General features: G+C 40.4%; 1 protein-coding gene across 4 annotated transcripts in view; it reads right to left on the reverse strand.

Annotated features, from left to right (window-relative positions):
* Window positions 1-23,072, reverse strand: part of LOC126284706 (LIM domain kinase 1) — a 184,128-nt gene that overhangs the window by 82,894 nt on the left and 78,162 nt on the right. For all 4 annotated transcript variants that reach the window (XM_049983838.1, XM_049983837.1, XM_049983836.1 and 1 more), the window contains one exon: window positions 5,510-5,642. In XM_049983838.1, the coding sequence (XP_049839795.1) occupies window positions 5,510-5,642 (133 nt within the window). The remainder of the gene's footprint in view (window positions 1-5,509; window positions 5,643-23,072) is intronic.

Below are 23,072 nucleotides of genomic sequence, written 5' to 3' on the forward strand. Positions count from 1 at the left end.
GGAAATCGTTAGGGAAATCAATATACCAAGATCCAAAGTGCCAAGAGTGCTGAGAATATCAAATTCAGGCATTACCTCACACCATGGACAACACAGTGGCCAATAGCCTTCACTTAACCACCGAGGTCAGTGACATTAGCACTGGGTTGCGCACGCTAACAGCCAACCAATGCTGCAGGAAATAACAGAAATCACTGTGTGGTGAAATTTAATATTAACTAACTATGGTAGCAGAAGAGTGATGTGTATGCCTTCACTAACAGCATGACATAACATGCAGCACCTCTGCTAGGCTCGTGACCATATCTGTTGGAGCACAGAGGCCTGGAAAAACGTTGCCTTGTCAGATGAGTCACCGATTCATGTTGGGAAGAGCTGATGGTAGGCTTTGAGTATGGTGTGGACCCAATTAAGCCATAGACCCAAGTTGTCAACAAGGCACTGGGCAAACTGGTGGTGGCTCCATAATGGTGTGTAGATTGGGTCCTATGGTCCAAATGAACATATCATTGACTAGAAAAGTTTGTTGGCTTGCTGAGTACATGCCAAGTTAAGTTGCTGCAATGCATGAGGCAAAAGGATGTCTAACACAATACCTCAGTGTAGAACAAGCACTGATGCCACTATGAAACATGTGGCAACCAGAGAGAACCATTTCCCCAATTAAGTGATGCTTTGTTGTGGAAGAAATTTTACATTTCATTATTACATTTTAAAAATATGTATCTTCAGTTTCAGAACGGCTCTAATCACAAGCTTTTTAACATTGTTTTACTTTTTTATTTCTTTCTGAAATTTTGTTGTAGTTTCTTGGTTATGCTTAAATTTTGCACACCACAGCGTTAAGGCTTTCTGCAGACTACGAACTACACAAACAAAAATTATTATTATTCGTATTATTATAACTACTATTATTTTGTTAGTTTATTCAATCTTTTCAAACTACTGTGATCAGAAACCCATTACAACATTTGCCAACTTTTTGCCTTATTTGGAGCTTCTCTCATGGATATCACTGACTGATTTAGACTTGGTCCTCTCCTGTAAATTTCTGAAGTCAACTGCTGCAATAAAGTACTTAATAAATTATAACTCTTTCCAATTCTTCCTGTTCTACCAGTCTCTGGACAAAGAACTGCAGGTTACTGTAAACATGAAGTGTCATTACTAGATGGCCTTTAGCTAAATTTTTAAGGATAGGTAACAATTTTCAACCATTCAAACTAAACGGTACTCTCTCTCTTTCTCCTTCTGTTCATCACTGCTAACACTTTCGTGTATCTTGCTTGCCTCTCAGTGTGTTATCTCATACATCTTTAAATAAAGATATCCATACACAAGAGGACCCTCTCGAAAGAAATGATACACACTTAAATCATATCAGATAAAGGAAACCTCATAAACACAAAAAGAGTCAAAATCTATCTAATAAAAACAATGAATTAATCAATGGAAAATCCAGGATGGAATGTCACAACATTATGAGAAGGGAAGTTGCTACTCACCATATAGAGGAGATGCTGAGTCGCAGATAGGCACAACAGAAAGACTCTCACAATTATAGCTTTCGGCCGCTAAGGGCTTCGCGAACAGCGCATGCGCGCACCAGACCGCAATCTCAGGCAACTGAAACCACACTGTGAGCAACTGCACCAGTGTAGGATGAGATTGGTGACTGGGTGGGGGTAAGGAGGAGGCTGGAGTGGGGAGGGGGAGGGATAGTATGGTGGGGTTGGCGGACAGTGAAGTGCTGCAGGTTAGACTGAGGGTAGGGGAGAGGTGGGGAGGGGGTGGTGGAGTAGTGGAAAAGGAGAAAAATAAAAAGACTGGGTGTGGTGGTGGAATGACGGCTGTGTAGTGCTGGAATGGGAACAGGGATGGGGCTGGATGGGTGAGGGCAGTGACTAACAAAGATTGAGGCCAGGAGGGTTATGGGAATGTAGGATATATTGCAGAGTAAGTTCCCACCTGCGCTAGTCAGAAAAGCTGGTATTGGTGGGAAGGATCCATGTGGCAAAGGCTGTGAAGCAGTAATTTAAATGAAAGTTATGTTTGGCAGCGTGTTCAGCAATAGGTTGGTCAATTTGTTTCTTGGCCACAGTTTGTCAGTGGCCATTCATGCGGACAGACAGCTTGTTTGTTATCATGCCTACATTAATGCACCACAGTGGTTGCAAATCAGCTTGTACACAACAGATTTCACAGGTATCCCTGCTTTTGATGGTACAGGTGATGTTGCTGAGTAGACCAGAGTAGGTGGTGGTGGGAGGATGTATGGGGCAGGTCTTGCATCAAAGTCTATTACAGGAGTAAGAGGCATGAGGTAAGGGATTGGGACCAAGTCTTGTGTATGAACGGATGAGTATGCTGTGTAGGTTCGCGGGACGGTGGGAAACCGCTGTGGGAGGGGTGAGAAGGGTGGAAAGCATAGACGGGCAGGATATTTCTAATTGCAGAGCACGACGAGAGGTAATCTAAACCCTGGCAGAGAACGTAATTCAGTTGCTCCAGTCCTGGGTGGTACTGAGTTACAAGATGAATGTTCCTCTGTGGTTAGACGGTGGGACTATGTGAAGTGGTGGAAGACTGTAAAGATATGGCACAGGAGATTTGTTTTAGTAAACTGTTGGGAGGATAATTACGGTCAGTGAAGGCTTCAGTGAGATCATCGTATTTCGAGGAGGACTGCTCGTCACTGGAGATTTGATGACCGCAGGTGGCTAGTCTGTACGGAAGGGACTAAGTGGTATGGAACTGGTGGCAGCTGTCAAACTGGAGGTATTGCTGGTGGTTAGTACGTTTGATATGAACAGAGGTACTGATGTAGCCATCTTTGAGATGGAGGTCAACATCTAGGAAGTTGGCTTGTTGGGTTGAGCAGGACCAGGTAAAGCAAATGGGGGAGAAGTTGAGGTTCTGGAGGAATGTGGAAAGTGTGTCCTCACCTTTGATCCAGATAGCAAAGATGTCATTAATGAATCTGAACCAGGTGATGGGTTTAGGATTCTGGGTTGGAAGGTTCCTGTAGATGGCCCATGAATAGGTTGGCATAGGATGGTGCCATGGGAGTGCCCATAGCTCTACCCCGGATTTGTGTGTACGTAATGCCTTCAAAGGAGAAGTAATTGTGGGTGACGATATAGTTGCTCATGGCGACTAGGAAGGAGGTTTTTGGATTGAAATCCGTTGGGCATTGGAAAATGTAATGTTCAATAACAGTAAGGCCATGGGCATTAGGAATGTTAGTGTACAGGGAGGTGGCATCCATAGTGACGAGCAGGGCACCATATGGTAAAGGTACAGGAACTGTTGAGTCAGTGGAGGAAGTGGTTGGTATCTTTTATATATGACATTTTGCTATATGGATCAAAAGTGAGGACACCCTATCCACATTCCTCCAGAACCTAAACAACTTCTCCCCCATTTGCATCACCTAGTCCTACTCAACCCAACAATCCACGTTCCTAGATGTTGACCTCCACCTAAAAGATTGCTACATCAGTACCTCCGTGCACATCAAACCTACAAACCATCAGCAATACCTCCACTTTGACAGCTGCCACCCATTCCATACCAAGAAGTCCCTTCCACACTGCCACGCACCTGCAGTCATGCAATCTGCAGTGATCAGTGGTCCCTCTCTAAACATACCGAGGGTCTCACTGAAGCCTTCACTAACTGTCATTAACCTCCCAACCTAGTACAGAAACAATTCTCCCGTGCATTATCTTTCCAGTCTCCCACCACCTCTCAAAGTTCCACTGACCGGCCACAGAGGAGCATTTCCCTCATAAGTTAGCACCACCCAGGACTGGAGCAACTGAATTACATTCTCCACCAGGTTTTCGATTACCTCTCATCGTGCCCTGAAATTAGAAATGCCCACTATCCTTCCCACCCCTCCCACAGTGGTTTTCCACCGTCCATTGAACCTATACAACATACTCGTCCATTCTTACACAACCCCCACTCCCAATCCCTTACCTCATGGCTCATACTTCTGTAACAGCCCTAGATGCAAGACCTGTCACATACATCCTCCCACCACCACCTACTCCGTTCCGGTGATTAACATCACCTGTACCATCAAAAGCAGGACTACTTGAGAAACCAGTTATGTGGTCTACAAGCTAAGTTGCAACCACTGTGGTGCATTCTATGTAGGTATAATAACCAACAAGCTGTCTGTCTGTATGAATGGCCACCGACAAACTGTGGCCAAGAAACAAATTGACCGCCCTGTTGCTGAACACACTGCCAAACATGATATACTTCATTTCAATAACTGCTTCACAGCCTGTGCCATATGGATCCTTCCCACCAACACCAGCTTTTCTGAATTGCACAGGTGGGAATTTCCCTTGTTCCCATTTCAGCACTACACAGCCGTCATTCCACCACCACACCCAGTCATTTTATTTCTCTTCTTTTACACTACTTTCCCACCCCCTCCCCACCTCTCCCCTGCCCTCAGTCTAACCTGCAATACTTCGCTGTCCGCCACCCCTACCATGCTACCCCTCCCCCTCACTGCTCCCACCTCCTAGTTACCCCACCCAGTCACCACTCCCATCATGCACTGGTGCAGCTGCTCGCAGTGTGGTTTTAGTTGCCTGAGACTGCAGTCGTGTGTTTGAGTTGCACTTCGCGTACACGTGTGTGTTGTTGACGAAGCCCTTAATGGCCAAAACCTATAATTGTGAGTGTCTTTTTGTCATGCCTATCTGCGACTCAGCACCTCCGCTATATAGTGAGCAGCAACTTTCCTTTTCATAATACAAAAACAATGAATTCTCTGAAACTAAATATTTCAGAATGGTATAAGTGTAATATGAATGGATTTTCTGGCCACTGTTTGGTAGAACAATTTCATACTTACTAACCAGAAGGCTGTCAATGACCTATAAATGTTTACTGTATCTTATATGTACTGCAGAAGATTAGCAGTCCATTCATGATTGTGAACATAATGTTAATATATTTTCTTGCAGCTTGAAAATGAATAGAAATGTCAATATCTCACAGTAAGAAAAGTATTAACACGTGGGTGTAAAAACAGAATAATTTATGTCAGACACACTAAATGCTTCTCCCCATTCACATTAACCAACCATTTTTTTCCCTTTCCATGGAAACAGATATAAGGCATATCTTTTTGTACAAAGAATGGTAAAAATATACTATTTAGACTAACCAAATACAATAATTGATATGAGAATCATAAATGAGGATACTCACCTGCAAAAGAACAGGAAGGATCGATCTCCCCCCCCCCTCTCCAAACAAACAAACAAACAAACAACACACACACACACACACACACACACACACACACACACACACACACACACACACACAGAGAGAGAGAGAGAGAGAGAGAGAGAGAGAGAGAGAGAGATTAAAATAACTGGCACAGTTTAATCTTCACCACTTCACTTCATAGTATGTAGCATTTTTAATTTCTTAAAAAAATAATGTTAATGAAATCAGCAAATATTCTTCATATTACCTGGAGCACAGTGTCTGAATAACGAATCAGGTTTTCTATATTTTCAATTGGCTGGTCCTTCACTGGAGTTCCATTTACTTCCAATATTCTATCTCCAATGTGAAGGGACATCAAATCACTGCTCATGTCCAGCCTGCAATAATGATTTTGATTGTTTATTATGAAAGATTTGGGGAAACAGTGCTGAAGTAGTTACAGTTCTATTTCACACATGAAACAGGATAGCTTACAGGTAATGCATTCTGTTCAGTACGTGACATCTCAAATGTGACATTTAATAAAACATGATAAATCATTGCAGCTTGCATTCATCAAGGTTTGAGGACATCACAGCACAAATTTTCCACTTGTTAATGTATGTTGATGTTAGTAAGGAACTAAATTTGTTATCCATTATAGACTAATCTTAGAGCTGAACACTCCTTAAAAGGAAGGAGCACCTCAGTTCAGGTATCACTCTCAGTAAACCAGTTCTACTCTGCCATTAAGGTTAATGTTAATGTGTAGTGTACTGATGAAGTATTCATTTCATTCAGAAATAAACCTCAGGTTTTGTTCAACCCACCAAACAGTTTTCTATAAAGTTGCTAGTGCTGCAGATCATAGAGGAAGGGAACAGTATGGTGTTTGGAACAGCAGAAAAAGAGGTTTCTAAAACTGACAAACAAATTTTCTCAAAGGCAGGAGTCAAAGTCCTTCAACAGCACACAGTTGTATCTGCTCCTTAACATCTACAACCATTCCAACAGTCAAAAAATTTCACAGCATACCTTGTGACATGGTCCAAGTATGGATAATACAACATACAATTCTATCATTTTGGATATATGAACAAATGACATACATCAGGTATTAGACAATCCCCCCATCACCGTTACTTACTTCAGACAGCTGCCACCAACGCTATCTGAATATAAACATTTGCACCAACCTAATAAGTCTGCTTATCTAATTCTGGGAACAACCAAATGGGCACCTCACTTGACAATATATCTTGGATCCTTTAGCCAGAAAAATTTGCAAACAACAGAAATACGATTCACAAACTTCCATACATAGCTCAAAAAGTGGAAAGGTGAGCTGCATTTGAAAAAGCAATCACTTAGTATAAAAATATATATATATTAAAAACAAAGATTCCAAGACTTACCAAGCGGGAAAGCGCCGGCAGACAGGCACATGAACAAAACACACAAACACACACACAGAATTACGAGCTTTCGCAACTGGCAGTTGCTTCGTCAGGAAAGAGGGAGGGAGAGGGAAAAATGAAAATCCACATCCTTTCATTTTTCCCTCTCCCTCCCTCTTTCCTGACGAAGCAACTGCCAGTTGCGAAAGCTCGTAATTCTGTGTGTGTGTTTGTGTGTTTTGTTCATGTGCCTGTCTGCCGGCGCTTTCCCGCTTGGTAAGTCTTGGAATCTTTGTTTTTAATATATTTTTCCCATGTGGAAGTTTCTTTCTGTTTTATATATATATATTACATTATTGTAAAAAAAGGGGGGGGGACTAGGAATGATCACACAAGACAATGCTCATACTCTTCTCTTATCAATACTTCTCAAAGTGCTAGTAAATACCCTTACAACTTAGTCTGCACAATCTGAGGAAATCTATAATGCAGAAAAAGCCTGATTTTTGAAAGAATATTGATGAATTAAGTGACGGATGTGAAACTCTGATGTTCTCATATATGAAACCTACTCACACCCAAAATAACACCAGAACAGAGTATACCTCTTTTTGTCATATACCTGTAATTGTATAGGTTACTGTCTTCACTTCAGGTGAATGTGCAATTGTAATAATTCTGCAATATGAAGCAAGGTTTGTCTATGAAAACTACATCCCTCCATTCACTTACAGTATGGCCCCAATATTGTGAAGTCATAAGAAACATGTCCATCTTTGCACTACTGCGAGTGGGACACACACACTGCTAGCCATTCGGTCTGTATACCACTGTTGTCTTGCATACAGTGTATGATTTGATCTTGTATTTCAGGCCAGAAACTAGTCCTGCTCGAAGTGCTCTCTCTTTGTGTTAGTCTATGATGAACATTTGTTATGTCTAATAATCATCATTATAGCCTAAAAATGACACACTATAGCACATTCTATGTTGAAAATATGGAGTATCTCTGAGCTGCATAAAGGTGTCACATTTCTACTCAACAAGACAGTGTCTCTAGCATGTGTGTGTGGTATTATGTAGTAAACCTTGTCAACAGACTACATTTCCCTTACAATTAAAATGGAAATGTGCCTATCCACAGCAAAAAGCATGACTTCCCTACAAAGCATTGTTTCGATGAAACCCCAGGGGAGTTCACAAAATATTTCAAGGGGTTCTCCAATTTTTTTTTCATAATGGTGGATTTTGAGGATCGGATATTGTTGTTTCCTTATTTTTGTTGTATTATCACAACATAAATTAATATTTACTGCAAATGCCTGATTTACAGTTTTTCAACAATAGCCTACTACTTCTTTTCTTGTGGCACATGCAATAAGTTGTCAGTTATGCATCAGAATCTTTTCTGTTTACATCAAAGTGGATAACAGGTTGTAAAGGGAAACAGGATGCAACAAAATTACAAGTTAGTGTTATGTCAATAGGTCATTAGCGTCTAGTAATGTATGTGAATCTGAAAAAAGTGAAGCATGTATAAAGAAAAGAAAGTATGATAACAATTACATCAGGTTTGTATTTTCATATATAGGTGACAGACCGTCCAAGATCTAAGTGTGTTTTTTGTGGTGAGACCCTTGCTAATAGTAGTCAGACACCTTCCCTACCTAAATACCATTTAGGAACTAAACACATAACCCACATCAACAAATGTGCCTGTGGTGTCGATAGTTCCCATGCCACAGGTAGGTGCACGCTCTTAGAGTGGACGAACTACACAGACTACAGCGCCCTCTAGTCAATGCTGTGGAGCTCAACGAGTGCTGCTCTGCTTTCAACCCCAACTTAGCTTCTACTTCATAGAGAGGATAGCCATTACAGATTTTGCTTTTGTTAATTCAATGATAGTTTGTCCAACTACTAATAACTGTTAGCTTTGATACACGGACAACAGCTTCACACCTACGTCACCATCTTTACCAGAAGTTACGTATATGTCACTGACTAATATTCTCTATTAAATGTGCTTTTACTTTACATGCAGTACTGACTTGCTTTAACTCTCCTGCTCCTACTCGCTTCCTTCATTCAGCCTATTTTGCAGATCACAGGAGCAGACCCACGTGCTGCCTTCCAGGCGTGATACGTAAGTGCCATTCTTTTTTACATGAAAAGCTAATGAGTGGAAAAACCATTTAACTACTTTTGTATCAGCTGCAAAAAGTTACAATGAGAATGCTCTTCAAACGTCTTATCGCTTTAGCAACATGATGCCTAAAACTGCAAAACCTCATTCAATAGCTGAAGATCTAGTGCAACTATGTATACATTGTTTAGTACAGTGCATGCTTGGAGAATCTTGCACAAAAAGGTCAATATGGTACCACTGTGAAACAATACAGTCAACCACCGGATTAAAGTCGTGCCTAATTACACCAAAAATGAAAGTTTGGAAAGAGTATGTGCCAGCTCTTGAGCGATTCAATTTGACATATCAACTGATTTTGCCAATTCAACCATTTAGTTACTTTTCATTTGTTATATGAAAGGGGAGCCTGTAAAAAGAGGAGTTACAACTGCATATCATTAAGAGGGAGAACTAGAGGAGGAGATATATTTCAGTTAACTGATGAATACTTTCGTGAAAATTCAGTAGACTGGACTCACTGTGTAGCCATTTGTTCAGATAGTGTGAATCTGTGACAGGATGTTACGCTGGGTTTGTTGCCAAAGAGATATCAGTAGTGCTGAATGCTTCTTGGGCACACTGCTGTATTCACAGACAGGCTCTTGCTCCTAAACACATGCCTGATGGATTGAAATCCATGCTAGTGGATGCAGTGAAAATAATTTAGGCTTGCCCTATAAATTCCGGCATCTCTGCAGAGTTTTGTGAGGAAATGGGAAGCATTTACAAGTTTTTATGTCTCACACTGAAGTTAGGTGGGTATCTCGTGGCAAAACTATTTCCACACTACTTGAGCTTAAAGAAGAAGTCCACATTTTTCTCACCAGCTGTGACCTTCACAAAGCAAATTGCATCGAAGACAAAATCTGGCTTCAGGTTTGAGATTATTTGGTAGAAATTTTCTCAAAAATTAACAGCTTAATCTTGTCTCACCATGGGTCTAATATAAATGATTGTATTGTCCAAAATCATATCAAATCACTCATTGAAATACTTAATTTTTGGGAAATGTGTTGCAATAGTGATCTACCAGAGTGCTTTGTTGCAATAGTGATCTACCAGAGTGCTTTGACACCCATCACAACTTCCTAGAGGAAAACCAATGTCAAGAACACAGTTGCATAATATTTGCAGAGATTTCGAAAAAAATTTACAGAATATTTCCCTGCTATGCCCAAAAACAACAACTGAGTCCAAATCACTTTGAAGAGCCAACAATTTTAGAATCTACATTACGCGTAAATGAAAAAGAGCAGCTTCTTCAAATTTCATTAATTTTGAATCACAAAAAAGTTATAAATCATTGTCATTAATTGAAGAATTGAAAATTAATGACGGAATGTAAGAATATTGTGAAAAGGAAAGTTGCCACTCACCATATAGGGGAGATGCTGAGTCGCAGATAGGCACAACAAAAAGACTATCACAAATATATCTTTCTGCCAATAAGGCCTTCGTCAAAATTAGAACACACGCACACGCACGACTGCAGTCTCAGGCATCTGAGGCTACGTTGTGAGCAGCAGCACCAGTGGCAACTTGGTGGGGGTAGGAGGTGGCTGGGGCGGGAGAGGTGACGGGTAGCACGGCAGGGGTGGCGGACAGTGACATGCTGTGGGCAGCATAAGGGGGAAAGACGGTAGGGCAACTATGCACAGTTGGGAGGTCAGATGGAGGACAACAGAGAGGTAGGAAAAAGGTTGAGGCCAGGAGGGTTATTAATTTCCCACCTGCGCAGTTCAGGAAAGCTGGTGCTAGTGGGAAGGATCCATATCGTACAGGCTGTGAAACAGTCATTGAAGCGAAGGATGTCATGTTTGGCTCAGCAACAGTGAGGTCCACTTGCTTCTTGACCAAGACAGTTTGTTGGTTGTATTGCCTACATAGAATGCAGCACAGTGGTTGCAGCTTAGCTTGTACATCACATGATCGGTTTCACAGGTAGCCCTGTCTTTGATGGGTTTGGTGATGTTTGTGACGAGACTTAAGTAGGTTGTGTTGGAAGGATGTAAAGGACAGGTCTTGCATGTAAGTGTATTACAGGCGTATGAGCCATGAGGTAAGGGGTTGGGAGCAGGTGTTGTGTAGCGATCAACAATATACTGCGTAGGTTCAGTAGACGGTGGAATACCACTGTAGGAGGGATGGGAAGGATAGGGGCAGGACATTTCCCCATTTCATTTCAGGACACAAAAAGAGGTAGTTGAAACCCTGGCAGAGAATGTAATTCAGTTGCTCCAGTCCTGGTTATGAGGGAAATGCTAATTTGTGGCCAGATGGTGGGTCTTTCTGGAGTGGTGGTCAGTCACTCCTCGAATCCTTAGGCCCATGACAGAACCCCTCCCTGGAGTCCACCTCTCTGCTCACACCTACCACTCCCTGCACTCCTCACCTTCTACATGCTTCCTTAAGTCCACAAACCAAACCACCCAGGAAGCCCCATTGTGGCCCCCACTGAAAGAGTATCTGCTTTCATAAGCAACACCTTCAACCTATTACCCGAAATCCACCCTCCTATATAAAAGATACCAACCATTTCCTCCATCATTCTCCACAGTTCCTGTCCCTTTACCAAAACACCCACTACCTGTGAAACCAGTCATGTGACCTACAAGCTAAGCTGCAACCACTGTGCTGCATTCTACGTGGGCATGACACAACCAACAAGCTGTCTGTCCGCATGAATGGCCACTGACAAACTGGGGCCAAGAAACAAATTGACCACACTGTTGCTGAATACACTGTGAAACATGAGATCTTTACTGCTTCATGGCCTCAGCCATATGGTCCTTCCCATTAACACCAACTTTTTGGAATTGCCCAGGTGGGAACTTTTCATGCAATATATCCCCTGTTCCCGTAACCCTCCTGGTCTCAACCTTCGTCAGTCACTGCCTTCACCCATCCAGCCCCTTCCCTATTCCCATTTTAGCACTACATAGCCCTCATTCCTCCATCACACCCCATCTTTTTACTTCTATCCTTTTCTGCTATTGATGCCCCCACCCCTCACCACCTATCTGCCTAACCTCCCGACTGGGCATGGCTGCCCTACCCTCTTTCCACCTCATCCCTGCAGACTCCCCAATAGCATGTCACTGTCTGCCACCCTTATCCTGCTATCCCTCCCACTCCCTGCTCCAGTCTCCTCCTCCCCCACCCAGCTGCCACTCCTATCATGCGCTGGTGCTGCTGCTCGCAGTGTGGTCTCAGATGCCTGAGACTGCACTCATGTGAGAGAGTTGCATTTGTGTGTGTATACGTGTGTGTTATGTCAAATTTTGATGAAGGCCTTATTGGCCGAAAGCTATATTTGTGACAGTCTTTTTGTTGTGGTATCAGCAACTCAGCACCTCTGCTACATGGTTTGTCATTAATTGGTTTTTGGTTAACTTTAAGAGTGTTCCCAATGTTAGTGAATACAGCCATAATGGCTTTATTACCCTTTTCATCCACCGATTTGTGCAAAAAGTCATTTTCTCCCTATGCCTGTTTAAAAGGTAAATACAGATACAGGCTTTGTGCTGAAAGTAATTACAGACTTTATTTATCTTCAGTGATTTGTGACTTCAAAACTCTGTGCCATAGAAAGCACGTGCAACCTTCTCACTGAATTCCAAGGAAGAGATGAGTAATTACAACAGAAACATGTACTTATTATTGTAACTAGGCGTACACATTGTGTAACTTTTAAGCTGTAACTAGAATAATTTTAGGTTTTAACTGTTAAGAATTAAATTCATTTAAGGTTATTAAACCTTTTGCTTGGAATCTAATTTTATGCATGTCTACTTTATGTATACTTAAAAGTCAGCGGTTCACCTAACTCAATTTGTTGCTGGAACTGCTACTATAGAAAACGGTCAATTCCCACCTGTCAAGGAATCTTTATGACTCATCATGGCACTATTCTCATTTCTGCTACTTTTGATCATTAGTGTATCTGACAAAGTTCTGAGAGCTTTTCTGTGTGGTGTCTTATAGGCATTAGTACTGTAGAAGATTAAGACTAATGCAAGTGTAGTCTAGTGATTTACTACATCATCACTGTTGTTATGTTATTACATTATTACACAGATTACAGGCCTTTTATCAGACCATGTGAAACTCTTGACTACTTGTTCTTCCTGTTCTTCCAGTACTCCTTCAATCATTCACCAAAAGGCTTTCTTCCTTTCACATCTGCCTTTGGGCTTTAGGTGCTGTTTTCTCTGACATCACTTCCCACTTGTGCACCTTGTGTCTATAGACGTATAGATCCATGACGACCGCTGAAGCTATCTGAACTCTTTCCAGATCAATTTTGACTTGTGTCATCCAGGGTGTAATGGTCTTGAGTCTCTGTATGTAGTGAGGATTCTGTTGGTGAGTTTGGTCAGTGGAAGTCTGTCTATGTGTCCATAAAATTTTAGTCGCCTCTTTCTGATGTCCGCTGAAATGTTGGAGAACTTCTCTGTGGTGTCCTTGGAGTGAAGCCTGTATCCATCATACATGAGTTTTGGCCCAATAATTTTCCTAATGATTTTTCTTTCCTGTGTGAGAATGTTCTCAAGGTCGACTTTTGTGTGTAACATCAGTCTTTCACTGGTGTATAGCACCTCAGGTTTGATTGCAATGTTGTAGTGACAAATTTTGGTGCAGGTGGACAGACATTTCTGGTTGTAAATACCCTGTGTTTTGTATAAGCCTCTCTCCATTTTCAATAACCTAGTGTTCTGGGCAATTTTCTCCTTCCCTGTCGGTTCGAGCTCTTCACCTAGGTACTTAAGGTGTGTGACCCTGCTGATCTTGCCATACTTCGTGTTCAAATTTGGAATGTTTAATTTCACGCAGAAGAACTCCATTTTCTGAAAGGAAATCTGTAGCTCTACCTTTTTCTGCACACACTTTGAAAGCTTCTACCTGTCTGATTGCTGTAGTTTCGTTATCCGTGAGTAGTGCCAGATGGTCTGCAAAGGCTAAACAGCCGACCTCCAGCTTGTCCCTGGGTCTTCCAAGTCACACGGCTTCCAATGGCCTTGTATTTGCAACTCTCTCTCCTATTCCTTGATGACCTTATCCAGTACTAGATTGAAGAGGACCAGTGAGAGTCCGTCACCTTGGCAAATGATCAGGGTTTGGAGATTTCCCCTTGAACTTCACCTTAGATGTCGTGTCTGTCAGTGTATGTCTGATCCGTCGCAGTGTCTTGCTGTCCAAACCCTGTACATGTAGAATGTTGAGCAATGACTGGCGGTTGATGGAGTCATATGCCTTCTTGAGATCAATGAAGGTGCATGTGACTTGACTGTTCCTGAGGGCTTTGATTTTCAGAGTAGTCTTCAGATTGAAGATTTGTTCTGTGCAGGAGCAATCAGGGAAGAAGCCTGCCTGGTACTTGCCGATCTTATGTTCCAGTTGGTTCCATGTTCTTTGTAGTAGGCAAGCTGCAGTACCTAGTATGTGTCTTGTATTAGTGAGATGCCCCTGTAACTGTTCACATCTGTAGGGTCACCCTTTTTGCGCAGAGGACGGATCAGGCAACTTTTCTGACGTCCATATGTCTTTGATGATCTGTGCGAGTTCTCTGAGAGTTTGGTCCGAGGTTTTTCAGTAGTTCGGCCACTATGCCATCTTCACCAGATGTCCTGTTTTTGAGGCTGAGGATGTGCCTGTGGACTTCCTCTTGTGTTGGGGGTAGTGAGCCTGTGTGTCGGTCTGTAGGTTCTTCACCTGGGAATCTCTCCAAGTTCTGGGCAGTTGAAAAGTACTGTGCCAGTACCTTACAATTCTCTTTATCTGTCAGTGACAATTTTCTGTCACTATTTCTAAAGCAGAGGTTCGGTGGTGTGACCCTCAGATGTGCCCTGTGAACATCCTGTAGAAGTCGCTGTGTTGTAGTTGCAGAGCTTGTCCTCTACAAAGTCTAGCTGTTCCTTCAGGTATTTCCTCTTTGATTGTCTAATAATTTTTGCTGTTGTTTTTCATGTTTTGTTGAACACCTGTAAATTTTCTGGGGCATGTTACTGTTGTATTTCTGGTATGGCAATTTCCTAGTGGCGAGTGCATTCTCACAATCAAGTGTCCCACCAAGGGTGCTTTGTATTCTTCTTCAGAGGAATGAGGCCTTGTGCTTTTTCTGACTTTTTTTTTTTTTTTAATTTTGTCAATCGTTTGTATGTTCTTTTTCCCAAGCCTCTTATCACTATTATTATTATTATTATTATTATTATTATTATTATTATTATTATTATTATTATTAGGCTGAGGCCTTACTGTGTAGTGTTTTTCCTAAAGTTTAATCAACACAATACATACACAACAGACTTTAGTCATCAATAATATATTCTCCTTCACTAATTAAAACAGCTTGCCAATGCTGTGGTAACTTCTCAATTCCACAACTGTAGAAATTATGTGGTTTTGAGGTGAAGAACTCATTGAGCTATGTTCGGAATGCATTTTCAGCCAGAAAGGAAGGTCCTTGAAGGTTGTTCAAGACAGTGAAAATGGTGAAAACCTGAGTATGCAAGATCAGGTGAATAAAGTGGGTGCAGAATGACTTCCTAACCCAACTCTTTTATACTGTTTTTTTGTCAGTCTAGCTGAATATGGGCAGGCATTACTGTTGAGTAACATCACTTTACGCAGTCTTCCTGGTCGCTGTTCTTGCATTGCATCCACAAGGCATCTCAGTTGCTGACAAATGTCAGCAGTGAAGGTTACGTCTTGGGGAAACAATCTTATTATGCTACACCATCACTGTTCCACCAAATGCATAACTATCCTTTGTGCATGTGCACAGGTCTTTGTATGGGGAGGTGCTTCTTTGTTTGAGATTAGATTAGATTAGATTAATACTTGTTCCATAGATCATGAATACGACACTTCGTAATGATGTGGAACGTGTCAGGTTAATAAAAGATGTCTGTACAAGAAATTACATTACACAAAATATTGCATGACACTAATGATTAAGGGTTTTTTTTTTTTTAATACTTACTTTATATCTAAAAATTCAGCCAATGAGTAGAAGGAGTTGTCATCTAGAAATTCTTTTAATTTATTTTTAAATGTTAGTTGGCTATCTGTCAGGCTTTTGATGCTGTTTGGTAGGTGCCCAAAGACTTTTGTGGCAGCATAATTTACCCCTTTCTGTGCCAAAGTCAGATTTAACCCTGCATAGTGAAGATCATCCTTTCTCCTGGTGTTATAGGTATGCACACTGCTATTACTTTTGAATTGGGTTGGATTATTATCAACAAATTTCATAAGGGAATATATATACTGTGAGGTTACTGTGAGGATCCCTAGATCCTTAAATAGATGTCTGCAGGATGACCGTGGGTGGGCTCCAGCAATTATTCTGATTACACGTTTTTGTGCAATGAATACTTTTCTACTCAACGGTGAATTACCCCAGAATATGATGCCATACGAAAGCAGTGAATGAAAGTAGGCATAGTAAGCTAATTTACTGAGATTCTTATCACCAAAATTTGCAATAACCCTAATAGCATACGTAGCTGAACTCAGACGTTTCAGCAGACCATCAATGTGTTGCTTCCAGTTTAACCTCTCATCAATGGACACACCTAAAAATTTTGAAAATTCTACCTTAGCTACAGACTTCTGTTCAAATTCTATATTTATTACTGGAGTTGTGCCATTTACTGTACGGAACTGTATATACTGTGTTTTATCAAAATTTAAAGAGAGTCCGTTTGCTGACAACCACTTAATAATTTTGTGAAAAACATCATTTACAATTACATCACTTAGTTCTTGGTTTTTGGATGTTATTACTATACTTGTATCATCAGCAAAAAGAACTAACTTTGCATCTTCATCAATGTGGAATGGTAAGTCATTAATGTATATCAAGAACAGTAAAGGACCTAAGACCAAACCCTGTGGGACCCCGTGCTTGATAGCACCCCAGTTTGAGGAATCAGCTGTTTTAACATTACACGAACCACTTATTTCAACTTTCTGCATTCTTCCAGTTAAGTATGAATTAAACCATTTGTGCACTGCCCCACTCAAACCATAATGATTTAGCTTATCTAAAAGAATTCCATGATTTACACAATCAAAGGCCTTTGAGAGATCACAAAAAATACCAATGGGTGATGTCCGGTTATTCAGAGCATTTAATATTTGATCCGTGAAAGCATATATAGCATTTTCTGTTGAAAAGCCTTTCTGAAAACCAAACTGACATTTTGTTAGTACTTTATTTTTACAAATATGGGAGGCTACTCTTGAATACATTACTTTCTCAAAAATTTTTGATAGAGCTGTCAGAAGAGAGATTGGGCGGTAGTTGTTGACATCCGACATATCCCCCTTTTTATGCAATGGTTTTACAATGGCATATTTCAGTCTATCAGGGAAAACACCCTGCTCCAAAGAGCTATTACATACGTGGCTGAGAATTCTACTTATCTGTGGGGAACAAGCTTTAAGTACTTTGCTGGAAATGCCATCAATTCCGTAAGAGCTTTTACTTTTCAGTGAGTTTATTATTTTACTGATTTCAGAGGGAGAGGTTGGTGGAATTACAGCTGTTTCAAACTGTGCAGGTATGGCCTCTTCTATTAATAGCCTTGCCTCTTCTAGTGAAGATCTAGATCCTATTTTCTCCACAACATTTAAAAAATGATTATTCAAAATATTTTCAATTTCTGATTGTTTGTTAGTGCACTTGTCATTCAATTTTATTGCACTAAAGTCTTCCTGTGCTCTTGGTTGCCCTGTTTCCCTTTCAATAATATTCCAAATTGCTTTAATTTTATTATCAGAGTTACTGATCTCAGACATGATACACATGCTTCTGGACTTTTTAATAACTTTTCTTAGTACCGCACAATAGTTTTTATAATATTGAACAATTTCGGGGTCAGTACTCCATCTTGCTGTTAGATACAGTTCTCTTTTGCGGTTGCAAGATATTCTTATTCCTTTAGTTAGCCAAGGTTTTTTATATGTTTTCTTGGAATTATGTTTAACTATTTTCTTGGGAAAACAATTTTCAAATACCCTTAAAAATGTATTGTGAAATAAGTTATATTTCAAGTTTGCATCGGGTTCCTTATACACTTCATCCCAGTCTAGCTGCTGTAGGCTTTCCCTAAAGTTTGCAATATTTATATTGTTAATTGAACGCACTGCTTTGAAAGTCTGATTTATTGTACTGCATGGAGCTATGTCATGTACTGTAACAAGCTGTGCACTATGATCTGAAAGACCATTCTCAACAGGATAAGCATTTATGTCCCTAAACTTATCTTGGTCTATAAAAAAGTTATCTATCAATGTACTGCTGTTCTTTGTTATCCGAGTAGGAAAATCAATGACGGAGCTCAAATTGAAAGAACTGAGTAATACTAAAAGGTCATTCTTCCTATTACACTCTTTCAGGGAATCAACATTGAAATCCCCACAAATGATAATTTGCTTCCCCCTGTCTGACAGATAGCACAACAAAGCATCCAAGCATCCCAATATTTTGATGAAATATACTAACAGTATTTTTCACTTTACTTTTGTGAGTATCTTGAACTTTTTTAACATCTTTAGTACTTTTATTCTTCAATCCCCCAATATTTTGATGAAATATACTAACATTATTTTTCACTTTACTTTTGTGAGTATCTTGAACTTTTTTAACATCTTTAGTACTTGCCTGGCTGAGTTTCCCACTGGACACTGATCTTACACTAAAAAGAGTTTCCACCATGAGATGTAGTTCCTCCCCCCTTTAAATTTCCTGCTATCAGCCCAGCCAGTTTACCCTTCCCTTTCCTGTTGAGGTGTAGGCCATGTCTAGTATAGTCCCACCTACAGAGTGAATCAACAGGAACCACACCAATGTGTGACCCTGCACCAGATCCAAGTAGCCGTTCCAACTCCAAATTAACTCTCCTGACAGAAGAGGTCAAATGAGGTCGGTCGTGGCGCTCCAGAACCGACACAAACCCAACACTGGTATGATTCGATGCCGATGCAATCTTTGCCAGGTCACACTTTATGCTGTACCCCGGATCTCTGTCAATACTGTTGCCCGGCCCCCCCACAATAACCACGGTGTCTTCCTTAGTAAAACCTTTACATAGTGAACCTAAATCCTCTGTAACCTGCCCAAGTTCAGCACTAGGTTTGAAAAAACTTGTGACCTGGTAATCCAACCCTAATTCATCCTGCAGAAGTTGGCCCACACCCCTAGCATGCGAACTACCTAGCAACAAGACTTTCTTTCTCTTTGCAGACTTCCCTACATTCTTAATCAATTTGCTGCTGAAAGCTTGTTGAGCCCTGTGTACATCTACTTCTGTGAGAGGCTCATCAGTTTCTGACTGAGGCAACAGGTCAAACCTATTTTGTACATTAATAACAAAGCGGTCAGAAGAATTTCTTGGCCTGTTACTCATGCCTGTTGCCACTTCCCACCCCTGTTTACCCTTCTGCCCCCTTAACCTGCCCAGTTCTCGCCTAGCCTCATCTAACTCAGCCTGAAGGGCAGCAATTTTCCCCTCCTGTTCCACAATCTTCCTATCTCTACTGCATAGCCTACAGAACCACTGATGAGTCTCGCTCATTTTCCCAATTCCCACTCCACTACAGTCGCCCCAATGAAAAAAGTTACTACATCCATCACACCAGACCCCGGAGCTAACGATCCTACGGCACGTCAGGCACTTTACACTCATGGTACAAATCTATGCCTTTCTTTTCCTGACGTTAGCATAAAAACACCATTTCTCACCATCAGTAATAATACAGGATAGAAATGTCGGTGTTGTTCACGAGACAACTGATGACGAGCAAGCAGGTCCACATATGCCCACCTGCTGATATTTGTGATTTTGGCTCAAAGCATGCAGTACCCATACACCAGATTTTTGAACCTTCCACAATGCATACAAATGTCGCATGATGGTGGAATTATCAGATTTCGGAATTTTTGCCGATTTGCCGGTTTTCGAGTAAACTGACTTTGATCATTGTGGATTAATGCATTTAAATGATCTCTTTCAAAGCCAGAATGTCAAAACAATCCTCCCTAAAATAAGGAAACAATTTTCTTGCCAGGCTCTGTGCAATGGAATTATCCTCATACACGGCCTAAATGTTTCTGACCCTCTTTGCTGCTATCATCTATCTATGGAACTCAAACAGAAGAATGTGTCAGAAATGTTATGATTTCTCCAATTTGCACACCACTTTCCACAGCTCCACTAACCCTCCCCAAATGATACAATGACAATATGCGAACTTAAGGCAACAGTGAACTACAAATAAAAAATGACTATTTAAAAAAACACAGTAATATGAATTATACATGCAGAACAAACACAGTAACTTTGCATCAACCTATCATCATCATCATCATCAATACTATTGTGACACAGTAATTGTTTCAAAAGGTAGAAGAACAGTAAAAATACATATCTATGCAAGGAACTTCCTTACCAAGCTCAGCTAACTGAATGAGCTGTTAAATGAGAGAAACCATTTGCTTTTAATATGTAATAAGCAAAATAGCCGATAAATTGTTTTATAATTATTCAAAGCACTATATGTGAAAGACAAAGCATTAGCACCTGTTCTCCATCGACTATCAAATTTTCTGTACTTTCTTCTCAAATCATTGTAATGCTTCACAAATGATGACTTATTAGTATATTGTTTGTCATTTTAAGTCTGGCTCCTAGCTTCACAGTGCTGCTTGTGCACTCTTATTCTTAATTTATCACATAAACCCCCTCAGACCATTATTAAATCCCTGTCCTGCCTGTGCCCAATCATAGTCTTGCTCATTAGATGTGGCCTCATCTCAAAATAGATTCCTTTAAACTGATAGTTCACTCTTGGGATCAAATGGGGAATTAACTTTACAGACTAAATGTTCGCCAGCCAAATACTTCCTTCCGATTCTGAAGAATAAAATAGTAATGATATGAAAAAGACTAAGTTAATTATTGAAAAACAAGATAAGTATTACCTTTTAGGAGCACGTGTAGTTCCTTCTCTGACAGACAAGGATTTTCATTCATTGTGTACCATGTGATTTACTTTTTTCAAATAAAAACACTGATTCAACTTTATCTAAAACTTGAGAAAGTCAATGTTTCCACTTGATAACATTTTATAGAGCAGTTACATTGTGACAATAATAATGAAATAGGAAGCAGATAAGCTACTATGAACAGCATAGTGAACACATTACTGTAGCCAAGATAGATATTAAGCACAAATCTACCACAGTGGTACAAGTTTATGTGCCAACTGGGGAGGCAAATGATGAGATTGAAGAGATGTATGATGTGATCAAAGAAATTTCTCAGATAAGGGAGATAAAAATTTAATAGTCATGGGGGATGGAATTCAATAGCAGGAAAAGGAAGAGAAGGGAAAGTATTAAGTGAATATGGACTGAAGGTAAGGAATGAAAGAGGAAGCTGCATGGTAAAATTTTGCACATAGCTAACACTTGGTTTAAGGATCATGAAAGAAGGTTGTATACATGGAAGAGGCCTGGAGAAACTGGAAGGTTTAAGACTGATTATATAATGGCAAGAGAGAGAGATTTAGGAACCAGGTTTTAAATTATAAGACATTTCCAGGGGCAGATGTGGACACCCACCACAATTTATTAGTTATGAACAGTAGATTAAAACTGAAGGAACTGCAAAAAGGTAGGAAATTAAGGAGATGAGACCTGGATAGACTGAAAGAACCAGAGGTTGTGGAGAGTTTCAGAGAGAGCATTTGGGAACAACTGACAAGAACAGGGGAAAGAAATACAATAGAAGAAGAATGGGTAGCTTTGAGACATGAAATAGTGAAGGCAATCAAGTAGGTAAAAAGATGAGGACTAGTAGATATCCTTCGGTAACAGAAGAGAGATGGAATTTAACTGATGAAAGAATAAAATATAAAAAATGCAGTAAATGAAGAAGGTAAAAAGGAAAACAAACATATCAAAAATTAGATAGCCAGGAAGTGCAAAATGGCTCAGCAGGGACAGCTTGAGGACAAATTTAACAATGTAGAAGCATATATCCCTAGGTACAAGGTACATACTGCCTACAGGAAAATTAAACAGACCTTTGCAGAACAGGGAACCACCTATCCGAATATCAGGAGCTCAGGTGGAAAACCAGTCATAACCCAAGAAGGGAAAGCAGAAAGGTGGAAGGAGTACATAGAGAGTCTATAGATAGGCAATGTACTTGTGAGCAATTCTGTGGAAATGGAAGAATACTTAGATGAAGATGAAATGGGAGATGTGATACTGTGTGAAGAATTTGGCAGAGCACTGAAAGACCTAAGTCGAAACAAGACCCCAGGATTAGGCAAGAGCATGCCATGACAAAACTCTTCCATTGATAGAAATGTTTGAATATGTGAGGCAATACTGACCCTATGACTTATCTTGGAAGATAGATTAAGGAAAGGCAAACCTACATGTCTAGTATTTGTAGACTTACAGAAAGCTTTTGACGATGTTGACAGAATACTCTCTTTCAAATTCTGAAGGTGTCAGGGGTAAACTACAGGAAGCAAAAGGCTATTTACAATGTGGTCAGAACCAGATGACAGTTACAAGAGTCGAGGGGCGTGAAAGGGAAGCAATGGTTGGGAAGGGAGTGAGACAGGGTTGCAGCCTATCCCCGGTGTTATTCAATCTGCATATTGAAGCAGCACTAAAGAAAAAATTTGGAGTAGGAATTAAAATCCATGGAGAAGAAATAAAAACTACAAGGTTTGCTAAAGACATTGTAATTCTGTCAGAGACAGCGAAGTGGATGAGTTAAGTAATACAAGGGTTTTGCTATTTGGGGAGCAAAATAACTGATGATGGTCAAAGAAGATATAAAATGTAGATTGGCTATGGCAAGGAAAGCATTTCTGAAGAAGAGAAATTTGGTAACATCGAATATAGATTTAAGTGTCAGGAAGTCTTTTCTGAAAGTATTTTTATAGATGGATTGTAGCCATGTATGGAAGTGAAACATCCAATGATAAATAGTTTAGACAAAATGAGCATAGAAGCTTTCAAACTGTGGTGCTATGGAAGAATGCTGGAGACTAGATGGATAGATCATTTAACTAATGAGGTGGTACTGAACAGAACTGGGGAGAAGAGGAATTTGTGGCACAACTTGGCTAGAAGGAGGGGTTAGTTGGTGAGACACGTTCTGAGGCATCAAGGTAAACACTAAGCAGTTTCAGTAGGATGCAGGTTGCAGTAGTTA

The sequence above is a fragment of the Schistocerca gregaria genome, chromosome 8 (genome assembly GCF_023897955.1).
Source record: "Schistocerca gregaria isolate iqSchGreg1 chromosome 8, iqSchGreg1.2, whole genome shotgun sequence".
NCBI classification, from domain to species: domain Eukaryota; kingdom Metazoa; phylum Arthropoda; class Insecta; order Orthoptera; family Acrididae; genus Schistocerca; species Schistocerca gregaria.